At 38.7% G+C, this 15,338-nt stretch overlaps 1 protein-coding gene and 1 pseudogene across 1 annotated transcript in view; one reads left to right on the top strand and one right to left on the bottom strand.

Moving 5' to 3' along the window:
- Positions 1 to 13,064, bottom strand: part of LOC126389035 (uncharacterized) — a 22,001-nt gene extending 8,937 nt beyond the window's left edge. The window contains exons 1-6 of the mRNA XM_050042451.1: positions 13,016 to 13,064; positions 12,465 to 12,809; positions 12,048 to 12,386; positions 9,074 to 9,190; positions 8,851 to 8,900; positions 6,546 to 6,661 (exon numbers count right to left, since the gene is read on the bottom strand). Of these exons, the coding sequence (XP_049898408.1) occupies positions 6,546 to 6,661; positions 8,851 to 8,900; positions 9,074 to 9,190; positions 12,048 to 12,386; positions 12,465 to 12,809; positions 13,016 to 13,058 (1,010 nt within the window). The 5' untranslated portion in view covers positions 13,059 to 13,064. The remainder of the gene's footprint in view (positions 1 to 6,545; positions 6,662 to 8,850; positions 8,901 to 9,073; positions 9,191 to 12,047; positions 12,387 to 12,464; positions 12,810 to 13,015) is intronic.
- On the top strand, positions 1,337 to 3,120 carry LOC126388870 (uncharacterized; annotated as a pseudogene).
- Positions 13,065 to 15,338: the final 2,274 nt, after the last annotated feature.

Here is a 15,338-nt window from a genome sequence, read left to right as displayed (position 1 = left end):
CCACTTGGTTAGGGTCAGGAAAAGATCATGGTGTGGGTTAAAATGAAAAAGAAAGTGACAAACACATAAGCCGTGAGCCTGCTCCGCCTCAAGCCGGTCGCGGCGCACCATACGCCCGCCGCAAGCCGTTCAGCACCGCGGACAGTCGGACTAATGGGATGTCGAACCAATGGGCTGTCGAACCAATGACATGGACCCAGCCTCACATAACAGCTAGCATAATGTAGCTGTAGACGCCAGTGAATGATGTCTGTTAGTGCAGGTGCAGTGATGTGACATTTATGTTTTGAGCATAACAGTGGGACATATTAGCAAGAATCGGTACATATATATATAGCTAGGGAGTATCCAGAAATGACATACTGATTTAATGTTGAGACCATTTCCAACACAAGTACACAAATCAGCTTCACTATAACTCGCAGCATTCCAAGTACACAAATCAGCTTCACTATAACTCGCAGCATTCACAGACAAAGCATTTGTCTTTTGCTGTCCACATTTTCCCCACAAATACAACATGCTAATGTTTTTAGCACCAGCCAATGGCATTTTCCATTGTATAAATTAGCCTAGCAGCTGGCAAACTTTTTCTCCTGTCACATGAAGCCAGGGACAACAGCAACATAAAGGTACCGTTACAAAATTCAGCTCCATTACAACTCACAACATTCACTGCCAAAACAACTGTCTAATGCTATTTTTGTGGAGGCTTTATTGTCATCACAATTTATTGTTTCTTATCTGTGAAATTAAAGTAAATACAAGCTTATGGGTATGGCATAGGCTCTACGTAGATGCAGAGCCTACACCGTAAGTACAGCTTTGATTCAATGCAGAAGTATAAATTCTGGATGCAGGAGAGGATAGCAAACAAAAAATTTTGATTTGGAAAAGAATACTAAAGCACTGGGTACCACAAGCAGCAATAGCCACCATGTCATTAGAGTCAGTGGGTGCCATTTTATAAACACTGAAGACAATTAAAAAATGAACATTGAAGCACCAAAGGCTTTATGAACATTGCCTGTGCCTGCCAACATGAAATGCATGTTGCATGTTGAGAACAAATGTTGAATAGGTCTTAAAATAAACATTTAAAAAACATGAACTTATACTGACATCATATACTGTACTTTGGTGAATGGGTAAGAGAGAGTGGTAATTTGCTTCACACAGACCATGACAAGACCAGTGAGGCAGGAAATGCTCTTTTATTGCATGTCTGTGTCGATAACCAATCAGATGAAAGATGCACTGGATGGTTTGACCTATCACGACCAGTCACCTCCTTCACTCACAAAATCACCAGCAAGTCTCCCGACAAGACACAATGTCAAGATGATCGTGGTATGGGCTACACTGCTTCTCCTTCATCAGAGCTGTAAGTAATAAACAATAATGGCTAAATAGTTTCTCATTTATCTGTATCTGCATGCAGTCTACATGTATGATGAACAGTGTGTTTTTGCACTACACTAATTATTATTTATTGTTTAATATCTTATTTCATCTATAGATACGCTGACTCCAGTGACCACGGTTGAACTTGGTGCACCTGCGACATTGACATGTGATTTGCCTAATAAAGAGCTGAGCAGTAGAAAACTCTACTGGTACAAGCAGAGTGCCGGGGAGACTCTGAAGTTGATTGTGACTCTGTGGAAATCAACAAAACAGTATGCACCAGAGTTTTCTGAATCACGACTGGAGGTAAATTACGATAAGACGTTTAGCAACCTGACCATTGTGGCGACGATCCAAGAAGATGAGGGAATGTATCATTGTGTCATCGCAGAGTGGATTAATACTCAATGGAGTGGGACGTATTTGTTGGTAAAAGGTAATAATTTACTTTTACAAAGTTTCAAAGTGTCATCAAGCATGTTGGATTTGTATTTGAGATGTATTGTACTTCAATGCCACTTAAGCTTTAAAAATGTGCTTGGAGATCTTAAAAACAGTGCTGTATCACACAGGAAACACTCAGAGGACATCAAACTATGCTGTTGTTCAGTGGCCGACAGTATCTGATCCAGTCCGTCCAGGAGCCTCGATGTCTCTCCAGTGTTCAGTCCTCTCTGACTCTGAGAATAAAATGTGTCCAGGAGATCACAGTGTGTTCTGGTTCAGAGCTGGATCAGATAAATCTCATCCAGACATCATCTACACTGATGGAAATAGACGTGATGAATGTGACTGGAACCCTGACACTCAGAAGAGTTGTGTTTATCGCTTCTCTAAGAACGTCAGCTCCTCTGATGCTGGGACTTACTACTGTGCTGTGGCCACATGTGGACAGATATTATTTAGATGGAACTAAAGTGGAAATTGGTATGACTTGGCGTTCAGTAATGGAAGTTACACTCAACATTTGTTGATAACGTCACAATTGACCAGTGTCTTTTTCTTTTTCTAGTGCAAACTACACATTTAGTATTTATTGCAGTGGCGATATTAACAGTCTGCTTGGTCATTTCTGCTGTGGGAAATGTTGTCCTCATCTGCAACCGAAAAACATGTGAACGATGTAAAGGTAAGTAAGAGTGTAAGTTGTTGCAAAACTAAAATACTCTCTGTTGCATTTAAAACATGTTGATCACATGTATAAAATTAAAATTATTTATGCATTTATTCATGCACGTTACATACAGTACAAGACTGAACTAAAATCATAGGCATCATTTTTCACAGAATTTTTAAAGAATATATTTATAATAATAATTTAATTAAACTCAAAGCCTCAAACTATTTATCTGACTAAGTAGGCTTTTTATTTTCTCACATTATACTCTTACTGAAAAGTCAGATTAAGTGCATGTTCATATCTTTATGATTGAATTCATCCTCAGGAATGGAAAGTGCTATTTCAGAAGAACGACATGCCAATTTGCGCCAATCAGTGCATGCTAATGTAAGTGATAATACCAATGAACAGTATTGTTACCCCAGTTAAATATCGGAAATTTATATCATTATATGCATGTAATTACTGTATTTTCTACACAGACTGCAGCTGACGACACACTGAACTACGCTGCGCTGAACTTCTCAGAGAAAAGAAGAAGAAAGAAAAGAGAGTGTGCCGAGGACAGTGTGTACTCTCAGGTTAAATGCTGATACTGGTTTTAACGTTGTGTATTTCATCTGAGCCTTACATTATGTTAGATGATGTGCTTGCATTTGTTTTTTGTTCTTTTATCAATCCAGCTCAGTTAATGATATGTTGTTGCATTTCTTACGTAGTTATATCTTTGGGTTTTAAAATTTACTGTTTGACAAATGCGTATTGTGATAATCTGAAATTTGTAAATTGCTATAATTAAAAACATTTTTATTAAAAGGCTCAAATGCTTTCTGTGTGTAAATGTGCTTACAACCATGCAGACAGAGAGAAAGAAAAGCAGACAGAGGGAGAGTCTCCTAAAAAAAAAAACTTAATTCCATTTTGATGTATTTGTTAATTTGTATACTGAACATATTCTGTATACTGAACTCATTCACTCTGATGATATGAAAAGATCAAACTTGAAAATGGCAGCATACAGCTTGACAAAACAGATATAAAAACTTATTTTCCTTTAAAACATGTTAAATCTGGTTAATTGGGTTTAAATGCTTATCTTTAGATTAACATACTGTGGTTTCATTTTTGAATATAAATAAAAAAAATAATGAAATAAAAACCAAACAAGACAAAGATAACAGTGTCCAAAAAGGGCTAGGTAGAAGTAAAACTTATGTCCCTACCCATTTCTTACATTTATTCTTTTAACACATATATAATTTCAATAAATTCCAAATTTAATCACAACTAATATACAACTATCCCCAGTCTATTTACCACCCAATTAAATAAATAAGTAATTAACCCAGTGTATTTACAGTCCAAGTACCAGTGTTACAATATACATATGCACTACCCTAACACAACCTCTCCTCCCGAATTCCTTCGGGATTAATAAAGTACCTACCTACCTACCTCAACTATATATCTGCCAAAAATATCTTTTTTGTATAGTTTTTTGAATTGATTTTTTATTTGTGCTTTGTTTCAACTCATCAAGCAGCTCATTCCACAAGTCCACCCCGAACACTGAAATACAGATTCTTCTTAGTTGTACAAACACATTGTTTTTTGAAAACCCGTCACAAAGCTTTTTTTGAAAGTTGCCAGAAGTGAATTCTTGCTTTAAACATGATTGTTGTTGTTGTTGTTTTTTAAATTTGACCAGATCTAAAGATTTCAGTGCATGTGACTTTAAAAACAGTGTGTTCATGTGTTCCCTGTACCCCACACTGTGTACTGTCCTGATTGCTCACTTTTGAAGGATGTATAATGGTTGTAAGTTGCTTTTGTAAGTGTTGCCCCAGATTTCCACACAGTAAGTCAAATATGGTAGCACTGCTTAGTACTAATACTTTTAATGCTTGTCATGGATCTAGCTCTGTAGAGACTGTATCAAGGAAGTGGATGTAGCCTCCAGGTCTGAAAAGTGAAGCCTGATACTGAAGAGTAGGGGGCCACTCCACTGGTTGCAAGAAGAAGTGCACTTGTAAAGAAGTCTATGAGAGGATGAACCTACTTCTGATTTATTACCTTAGTAAAAATGTTCCTAATGAGTTTATGGTCTCACTCGCTAATTCCAAGTCTTCTTCAGTACAGCATGATGTTCATTTTGTAAATTATGGTGTGGTCTCACTCCCAGGGCATCCAAAGCAGCTGCTTGGTCATCCAACACATTCTCACTCCGACCTCGTCACATATCGACAATTGGTCATGGGCTTTCCATGTTCACATACGACGTGCAAGGTACCCTGGGTGCATTGGTTGTTGACGTTCTGGGACACCGTGTCAAGTTCTGCCTGTTACATGCATCATCTTCTTTCAAAATACACTTCCGTTTCCACAGGAAATATACACAGTCTCTTTCAAAATAAATTTGAAAGCAAATTGATGTTTTTTTTTCTTTCAACAAAAACACATGGTTGGGTTTAGGAAAAAAGAACAGGGTTTGGCTATAGAATCGTACAGGACGCAAACACCACTCTCCCAGGTTAAAGTCGGTGTTTGTTGGACCCATCCACCACTCATCCCACCCAATCCACTTTCACCATCTTAACTTTCATTCTTGTACCACTGCGTTCCCCTCTGATGCCATTAGGTGCCGTAAAACTATAACTTCTTAAAAAAAAAAAAAAAAAAATTTATTTATTCTTTTTTTTTTTATTTTCTGTTTTATTTATTTATTTATTTTTAATTTATTTATATATTTTTTTACCTTTTTGTAATTTTTGTTCATTTTTTCTGTGTATGGCACTTTAAATCCCCTCATGTTACTGCTCTCTAGCTCACGACCAAGGTGTTTTCTATACCTCAGACACTCCCCTTACTTCTCTGGCAGTTCTGGTTGATCCAAAGGTCTCATGTGCTTCCAACACACTCACCTTTACTAATGATTCATTGGCTGAGATATATATATGTGGATGCATAGGATTGGTCACATGCATACATTTTTTATTTTTTTCTATTCTTTCAATTTCAAATGAACCTATTTAAATGATGTGTGCAATATGTTTCTTGATGACCCTGATGAAGGTCACAAGCCGAAACGCGTCGGTCAATAAAGTTTTTTTTTTCCATACCACAGGTGTTGCTGGAGCTCTTTTGACAAACTATAACAGCAACCAGCTGTGTTTCAAGCCGACGTTAAAGGACGGCTTTTATCATCTGTGTGTGACACTGTTTCACTTATTATGGTATGCTCTAACACCTCTAGACTGGGGTGTAACAGTAGCCATCTGTCGCTTCAGTTGCTACTGCAAAGCTTACATGCAAAGAGGATGAGACCGTTTCTCAGAAACAGCACACCAGACAGGGACGCTCACAGCTGACCTACAGGTATCAGTTCTGTGAAACAGCTAAACTAGTGTTACCCACCTTTCTTGCAGACACAGAGCAACCTCCATCTTCATGCCTTTCAACCTTCGGACGTCTCTCCACTGTCTAGAAGCCTAACTGATGTTAATGGGGCTCTTCACTTTAACTTAATCATATTCATGTTTTATATATTTATTCCAGCAACTGTAAACCACACTCACAGAAAAATTAGAAGAAAATTACCTGCACCCCAGTCGTCCTCCTTAAACAAAATAAACTGAGTAAATATTCACCAAAGTTTCTCATATCACAATAAAAGGAACAAGGATGGATGTTCTGTTTAATGGCAGTAAACATTTTTTAAAATTTCATTCAGATTCTGAGTGATGATTCAAATTAATCTCACACGCAATAATAAAAAAACAAATGAAATAATAATAAGAATAAAATAAATATCTATCCTTGGTATAACCACATAATATCACCAAACACAAGTGTTGTCTCTATGCTAAACTAATGTCGTTGATTATGCTATTAACTGGTACATCACAGCAAAATTCTCTCTTCTCATCTCATTTACCTAAACAGCTACATGAAAATGGTTTGAAGTGACAGTGAACATGTCAGATGTTCTTCCTTCATGGTGGCAGCATTTCACTGATACTCTCTGGTGCCAGAGTACAGACAGTTCTGTTGAAACTCCCTGGTGTTTGTCCATCTTTTAGCATTTCTTGAGGGGAAATCCAGCGCTACATAGTTCATCGCCACCGCTTCATCATCCTGTAAAGCATAGTTAGGATTGTAAGATGTTAGAGCTGTAATAAAGTAATGTTTTAAAACAGACACAAATGCATTTGTATAGCATTTTTCTAGTCTTAGCGACCAATCTAAGCACTTTATGACACCATCCACCCATTTACACACACGTATTCACATGTGGCTGAGGCAACCACACAAGGTGCCACCTGCTCATCAGATAAACATTCACACACACTCACACATATATGCCGCAACCAATGGGAGTGATGGTGGACTGCTCTACCTCCTAAACCACAGCCAGCCCATCTAAAGATAATCCAGGCAGCAATTATGTTTGTCAGGGCAATACAATACAACTGGGAAACTAGCATGGTATATAAACAGAATTTCTAGGTATGCATGATATTGGATTTTTTGCCGATATGACATTATGTAACAACTAATTTGGCCAATAACCGATACCGCTATCCATATATCCACTTTTTTCCCGACCTAATTTTAGTGAACATCTTCTGCAGTGGAATTAACATCACATATGCATGCATGCTCTGTTGTGATGGCCCACCAGCTGAAGGAGACATGAAATAAAATACTTTTCAATGTGTATTCATTCATTGTTCAAAGTAAAAAGAAGCATGTTGGGCGATTCTGATTTTAAAGCCGATAGCAGCTGATACTGATGACGTACCAATATTATCATGCATCCCTAATTATTTCTGGACACAGGATTTGGTGAGGAGCTGTATCTGATTAAAGAAAGTAAAAATGTAAAAATAACAGCTTTACATTATTTACAATAAAGTTGTGATGGATGAAGACTGTTCCCTAAGAACAAGTATCAGACCTTTAATCAAGTGCATAAAACCTACATATGTTAATATGTAATGTAATATAAGTGACAAAGCCTCCAGCAGCAGTATTTATGACTTTTTTCCATGAGGAGCAATGGAGGATGTGGTGTGATGTTGTTATAGATGTAAAAGAAATCACGGACAGATGAGCCTGGTCTCATTCCGAAGTCGTCGAAATCTTGTGCTTGTGCAGTAATTTTCAGGTTCAGAAACCAACACAAAAAAGGTGTCTTTTAACGTTGGCATAACACGGCGGGTTGCCGTTATAGTTTAATGGTGCCCAGCGGCATCAGAAGGAGAGGTGGCAGGACAAGGACGAAAGATGTACTGATGAAGTGCGTTTATCTTAAAAGAGACTATATGTAGTAAATGTTCCTGTGCAAACGGAAGAGTGTTTTGAAAGAAGACAATGTTTGTAACAGGCAGGACTCAACACGCCGTCCCAGAACGTCAACAACCAACGCACCCAGAGTACCTTCCACGTCATGTGTGGATGTGGAAAGTCCATGACCAAACGTCAATATGTTACGATGATGGAGTGAGAATGTGTTGGACAGATAGGTCAACAAAATGTCAGACTTCAAAGCAGGACAATGATGTTTGTTTCGTGTAAACACTGTTTTTCATTTTTTGATTTTTTTATATGTATATATATATATATATATATATATATATATATATATATATAAAAGACCAAAATCATTCCAGTTATTTAATTTTGGTGACTTGTGATTAGTTGTGATTTCTTTCTGAAATAAAAATTTTTTGGTTAGGCAACAACACCACTTGGTTATGGGGATAAAGTAAGGGTTGTAGCTGAATTTAGTCACGTGAGGCAACGCATCTGACTAATGGGGGATTGAAGAATAGCGCAACTTACGACTGACGTGACAAAAGAAGTCATTGTTGACTTTTAGTTTCACATGGGATATGAACACCGGTCAAAGTCCTATGCTTGTTTGACCCTTTAACCCACACTAAGCAGACTTTCTCACGCTTAATAATACATCCATTGCCCTGTGCGTCAAAAAATAATGAGGATGGGTTTACAATGGAGTTTGTTGAAAGCCCTGTGTGTCTCATACAGATGCTAAATTGTGCTTTATGCGTCCAGGGCCACTGACCAAGCAGCAGTTTTTGACACCTGAGGAGTGAGACCAAGCTGAGAATTTCACACCTTTTCCAGCTCAGAGTTTGTTTATTAGATTTTTTGAACAAACTTAAAGAAAGTGATCCAGCTTGCTGTGTTCTGTGTTTTTTATCCTTTAAATCAGCATTCACATTACCATCCAGGGCATGTATCCAGTGTAGATTGATTCAGTTCAGAAATAAATTAGATTATATTTAAATCATATTTACCACATTACTTGCTTGATCGTCAGCTGATCCGTCATGAATGGAAGCTCCTCCTGTGAATGAGAGCACTGGCAGTGAAATTACTGTTGACATCTGACTGAAATGTCTGCAATCTCAGGACCACCAACTATCCAGTCACAAGCTGGTCATAACAACACATTCAAATAGTGCTGAAATGTAACGTGGTTAGTTAATCGAATAATCCACTCACACACGACAAATATACCTCTTTGATTTTCACAAACTGGCTTTCGATTTCTGAAGATAATTAGAGCCACAATCACAGTCACAGAGCAGCCCAGCAGTATCCCGAGCACAACCAGGTATGGGCACAGCTGATTTTCTGGAACGAGAAAAAAAATCCCAAAGAGAAACTTAATTAACTACTAAATAAAATTTAATGTCATAGATTTTATATAATTATTATTAACAGTTTACAGCTACAAAACTGACTGTGAACTCCGGAGGAAGTTTCATACAGGAAGTGATCATTAGCTACCTATTTTACCAGACCTTTTCTTTTCTCTGTCAGGAAAAACCGAAGGCAAAACCCACCACTTGATCCACATTAGCAGTGACTTACTGTCCATCTGATAAATGCTAGCCTTTGACACTGAATTGATTGAAATGTGGTACGTAGTTACCCTCAGGATAAATTAGCTTTGGTGATATATAAGTTTTTATCTAGTGCTGACATCAAATCAAAAGAACACTTTGGTTTATAACTGAATATCTGCGAAACGAATTACATTACACCACAAACCACTATCAAATGTTAGCATGCTAAAATGGTGTGAGCATTATACCTGAACATCAGCATGCTAGCTAGCACGTTGGCAGTCTGATCTTAGCATTTAGCTCTAAGCATCACTCAGTACATTCACATGAAGAGTTAAGTTGAGCTACGATTATAGTTCGACAAGGCCATTTAATTGGACTACAGTCTTTGATTAATTGACCGAAGTACTCCGCGACAATAGGTGACAATATGCCCCCTTTCAGCTTGTTAGTAGTTGACCTTGTTTCAGGTTATCTTATTGCGTCACAGACCAAACAATCAACAAACAAGTTAGCTAGCGGCAAACTAGTACCATGGTGGACAACTTAACAGCTTTGTACATTTCATCCGTACAAAAATGCACGGCTCTAAATGTAGATTTCACCATGTTGTGACTGTCTTCTTTTTCTGTTACGCATTTAATGCTTTCACTTCTGGTTCAAAGCCCAGGGCGGACACTGTGGAGCATGAGCAGAGCGCCTAGGCCAGTTTGGTTCTGGTTGACTGTATTCATGCAGGAGTAATTTGAGTAAGTCTGACTTTGAGAAATTTGATTTAGTACGATTTCAGTCAGACTTACATGTTTACATGTGTTTTAAAAGTTTGGTTTTAGTCGGACTAACATAATGAATTGACTTTCTCTAATGTCATATGAATGAACTGACTTGCCTGAGTACAGCCTCTCTGATTCGCTGACTGTTAACTCATACTTTTGTTTAGTTTCTGTTTTCATTTAGATAATCTGGTCCCATTGCTGTTCAGACAGATTTCCTGTCGGCCTGGCCCAGGTCAGGCCAATCACAACTGCTAATGTAGAAAGAAAAACCAAATATGCGATAGTCATATGGCTGCTGTGTAACGTCTTTTACTGTTGTCATGGTGTTCAGCACTGTACATAATCAAGCTGCACCAATAGCCTGTTGTTTAAATTTTGTTTGATTAAGTGCCTACAGTATATGCACCCATGCACCCACCCATTAAGAATACATTTCCATGGCTATGTCCGTCGCCCAGCTCTACATCACATGTTTCATTGCTCTGACAGGTTGTAGGTCTATCCAGTTGTGTCCATAGGCATTTTGGTCTACAGTCATTAATAACGCCCCTCGGAAATTGAAAATGAACCGAGAACTTGCATTTGCAATTAGTGATGGGCGAGAATGAATGGACAAGTCTTTTTGAAAAACTCTTTTTTCAGTGTCCAGTATGTACTGGGTCAGCCTGTCAAATGTCCCAGTGCTCATAAATTCCCAACCTCTCCTACTCGCTGTTATTTTAGGTTACTGCTCACCCCTGCCTGCTACAGCAAGTGAAAGAGAAGCAATCAACAACATCTGCTAGCCAAAGCCAAGGGTGCATTCACATACTCCTCAGATGGTTGTTCTTCTAACTTCGGTGTGTTCATGAGCTTTAAGTTGTAATATGGAAATAACATTGATGGTACAAAGATGGTTTAAACAGCATGTCAACAGCAAAGAACAAATGATACAGATAGGGTGAGCCATGAGGTATGACCAAGAGCTAATTTTTCAGAATATTACAACACCACATGTATGCAGCACAAGGCTGCAGAGGTAACTGCTACCCGCCCCTCAAAGAACGTTAGTCAGTGACATTTCTGTAACATCATATTGACCTTACATAGCCTCCCTACATAAATGTGGGGTGAGAATTAGTGCATGAAATGAATATTTTGTCTGTATTAATGTAAACTTACACATGTTGACTAGTAATGTATTGAGGTCAAGTTTTGTGGGGTGGGCAGCGCTGGCTTTTGAGTGTGCAAGTACTGTACAAGGTGTCGCAGAGAAACTGACACCATAATTTGCCAAAAAGTATCAACACTCGAAAAGTTTGATAAATGTATCAACTCAAAGGAGCCAGTTCTGTAAAAAGATTGGGTTTATCCAGCAATATTTGCGATTGGTCGGGTGATGTCAGGCTAAGTTTTACCAAAAGTGTGTCAAAAACTTGCTGAATGTTACAGTAATGTTTTTGGTTGCAGTGACTGGCATCTAGTCACAACAAAAATGACACAAAAAAAATGCACATGAACAGCAGAGAGGCCTGGATAGCACAAAGACTACCACAGGAAATGGAGACACACACACACACACACATACAAAGATATAACAAAGAGGGGAAGAGAAGCGGGGGAAGCATGAAAGGACTGCACATCTACGAGTTGCCATTACAAGTCCACCGCAAGTAGCCTGTGCATACTATGAACTAATTCAGTGGTTTCCAGCCTTTATGGTTTGTGAAACAGTTAAGTTACCACCCCTCATCAAAGATTACATACAGTATTTTTAACTGTTCGTACATATATCTGATCTAATCTGAATCAACTCAGAGGCCGGAGGAGGTAAATCTACTCAGTATTTACAAGAAAAAAGTCCTAAAAATAAATGTGAATACATACTTGTTTCCACTTTAGTTCCTTCACCAAACAGGATCTCTCCACATGTGAGCACAGCACAGTAGTAAGTCCCAGTATCAGAGGAGGTCTGTATAGTTTTGGACAGACTATGGAAACAACTTCTCTCCTCTTGTTCGTCACTTTGAGTGTAAATGATGCTTGGATTAGATTCTCCTGATCGAGATCTGAACCAGTACACACTGTGTTCACCTGGACACTGATCTGAGGTTTCTTTGTTTGTGGAGAGAAGTGAACACTTGAGAGTCACTCTTTCGCCCTGCTCGACCCACTCAGCCTCCGGATTTTGTTTCACGTAGAAAGACTTCTTCTGATTTTTATGATCTGTGTGATTCATAAAGAGGCAGGAATTAATGAATGGATTGTTTGGTTTTGACAAAGCAGCAAAAGAACATACTTTACCGTTCACAACCAGAAGCGTGACGTTAATGAACTTCATTATGTATGCCGATCCTGCTTGACAGAAGTATGTTGCTTCATCTTCTTTGCTCACATTTCTGATGTTGAGAACATACTGACTGTTCACTTTTGTGACTGTGAATCTTGAGTTGTCAAATGGTGCTTGAAGATTTACTGTCCTAAAAGTCCCCACTGCAACTGTTTGGACCATATATCCAAACTTCAGCTTATACCAGTAAAACAACCCAGCTTCATTTCCAAAGAACGGACATGTCAGATTCAAACTACCACCAGGTTCAACCACAGTCAAAGAGATCTGCTCAGCAACCTCTGCAGTTTGAATCAGAGCTGAAGAAAAGAGACAAAAACAGGACAACTAATAATGTAAAATGAATAATGTAAAACAGTCAATTAAACACAGACAGGAGGCTACAAACAATACAATACAAATACTATATAAAATACATAGACAATACAAAATATGTAATATGATTTTGTTGTAGTTTTAAACAAAACAAACCATATTTTAAGTAGAAAAGTAAAGTTGCACTCACACAAGGTACTGAGGAGAATCAAAGCAGACTGTCTTCGGATCATTGTGGTATAGAGCCCTTCTCTTGCACAACTGGTGTCTTCCCACTCAGATGGAAGATTTAGTCACAAGGTGATAAAGGTTTACAAAGTGGAAATCACACTGATTGGCTGAAACACAGAAAATGCACTTCCTGTTAAATTCTGCAAGCCAGTGACCCATTTTCAGTAAATCTTGGCTGCAGAGTTTTTTTGTTTTTGCCTGGATAGACCAGCTAATGACTCTAAAGCAACATAATCATGACAGAAAAAAATACACATACACTGTATTTTAAACACACAGAAATGACTTTAATACATTTTAGATCTAATTCAAATTAACAAAAGACAAATAGTCTGGAGCTGTAGTCACCAGAGATGTCTGCTTGTATTCATCTTATAATATTATTGCATAACAGTGATTATTCTTTCCTACAAAGTCACAGATTAGTATCAAAGCAAGGGGATGAATAATAAAATTAAAGACAGTATATTTTTAGTATACGTAATAATTTCACTTAAGTATGATGTTAAGCAATAATTTGTTTGACGTCGGCACATTCTTAGTGTGGTGTGGTTTTGTTTTGAGCGTTTTTCTCAGTCACACCGATGTGATGGAGTTTGGAGAGTTTGTGGTAAAAAAAAAAAGCACAAAGCCGCGTAGAGGAAATGTATTTTAACAGTTAGAGTAACACTTTGCTCTTTCACAGAAGGGCTGTGAACCTTTGGCGTTATTGCAGGACTATGGGGGGACTGAAAGCTAGTAGTAGTAGTCTATTTTGGGTTTTCACTAGCCATCTTCCAGTCAAGGTGACAGCGCTCATCTTTAGTGAAAACAATAGCCAGCGTTTGTTTTAGGGGAAAGAAGTGACCTGAACTTCCGGCACCCTTCTTTGAACTATGTGTAGATCTAAAACACTGCTGAGGCGAAAAACGAATTTCAAACATTTAATTCCTTTGATTCTCACAAAGTTAACATGTTTGGTCTGACTTGACATTTACTGACTGACTTACAGTAATTTTCATCTCCAGAAGAAGCCACAAGTTCTCACGCAACTGAGGTGAAAAAGAGTGGTGCATGGAGAAAAAAATAGGCCACAAGGGCACAGATTGCCCTGAGAGATGGCTGCAGACAAGTGCTTTATGCGACTTAATGTGGCAATATGCACCACAGCTTGGTGATATAGGGTCGAGGCCTTTTGAATTTGTGCTATATACTGTATTTAATAATCAATCATAGCTTTAAAGATAGGTCACAGTGTCCACACAGTCAGTAGGGCAACAGACTAGGTCAGTATTTTAGCTAGCAGAGCGGCTCTCTCGATGGTGATGTTGGTCTGTCAGTCAGTCTGTTCACCACTTTGGTTCAGACTGAAATATCTTACACAATGATGACCTGATTATGTACGATGCTTTTGCTGCTTTGTTCCATTTTCTTTCCTTTTGATGCCAAAATATGTATGCGGGACTCTGGTCCTGACTGGTCCAGACTCTTGCCTTCATTGTGTCTTGTAAACCTGTGTGGGCTGGGCATAGCTGCTTGCATGACACAGTACTAAACAATTCGTTCATTTCTTCAGTCATTATACTCAACAGGCGGCACGGTGGTGCAGTGGTTAGCATTGTTGCCTCACGGCAAGAAGGTTAGGGGTGCAAAGCCAGGGTGGAGGAAGCCCTTTTGTGCAGAGTTTGCATGTTCTCAGTGTGGGTTTTCTCTGAGTGCTCCAGCTTCCTCACACAGTCCAAAGACGTGCAGGTTAATTGGTGACTAAATTGGCCGTAGGTGTGAATGTGAGTGTGAATGGTTGTCTGTCTCCATGTGTCAGCCCTGTGATAGTCTGGTGACCTGTCCAGGGTGAACCCTGCCTCTCGCCCAATGTCAGCTTTGATAGGCTCCAGCCACCCCTCGACCCCCAACAGGATCAGCGGTTACGGAAAATGAATGAATGAATGTTTTTTTTTTTTAATTGTTATTATTTTTCATCTAGCACCATCACCAGGTCACATTTTTACACGTCTTTAGTGTTGAGAAACCTCATATCATTCCTGTAAGATTTGCCTTAAACACCTATCCAGGGAATACCCAAGGTAAAGCTGTACTTGGACCATTTGGAGTGTATGTTTAACCGGTGGACTCTCGTATTGTCTGCCTTGTGTTGATATGAAGAGGCCCAGACTGTGGATATCTTTGGAGGCTATGTCCGTTTATTCCTGATAACTCTGACAGCAAGAGGTAAAAACAAAATCCTCTGTCAATTACGACCATATAACTTGAGCCCCTATCCCATGGAGTACAACAGCAAAAGG

This window comes from Epinephelus moara, chromosome 4 (genome assembly GCF_006386435.1).
Source record: "Epinephelus moara isolate mb chromosome 4, YSFRI_EMoa_1.0, whole genome shotgun sequence".
In the NCBI taxonomy this organism is placed as follows: domain Eukaryota; kingdom Metazoa; phylum Chordata; class Actinopteri; order Perciformes; family Serranidae; genus Epinephelus; species Epinephelus moara.
Note: the sequence above shows the minus strand (reverse complement) of the source record. Positions and strands in the feature narration are given on the sequence as shown.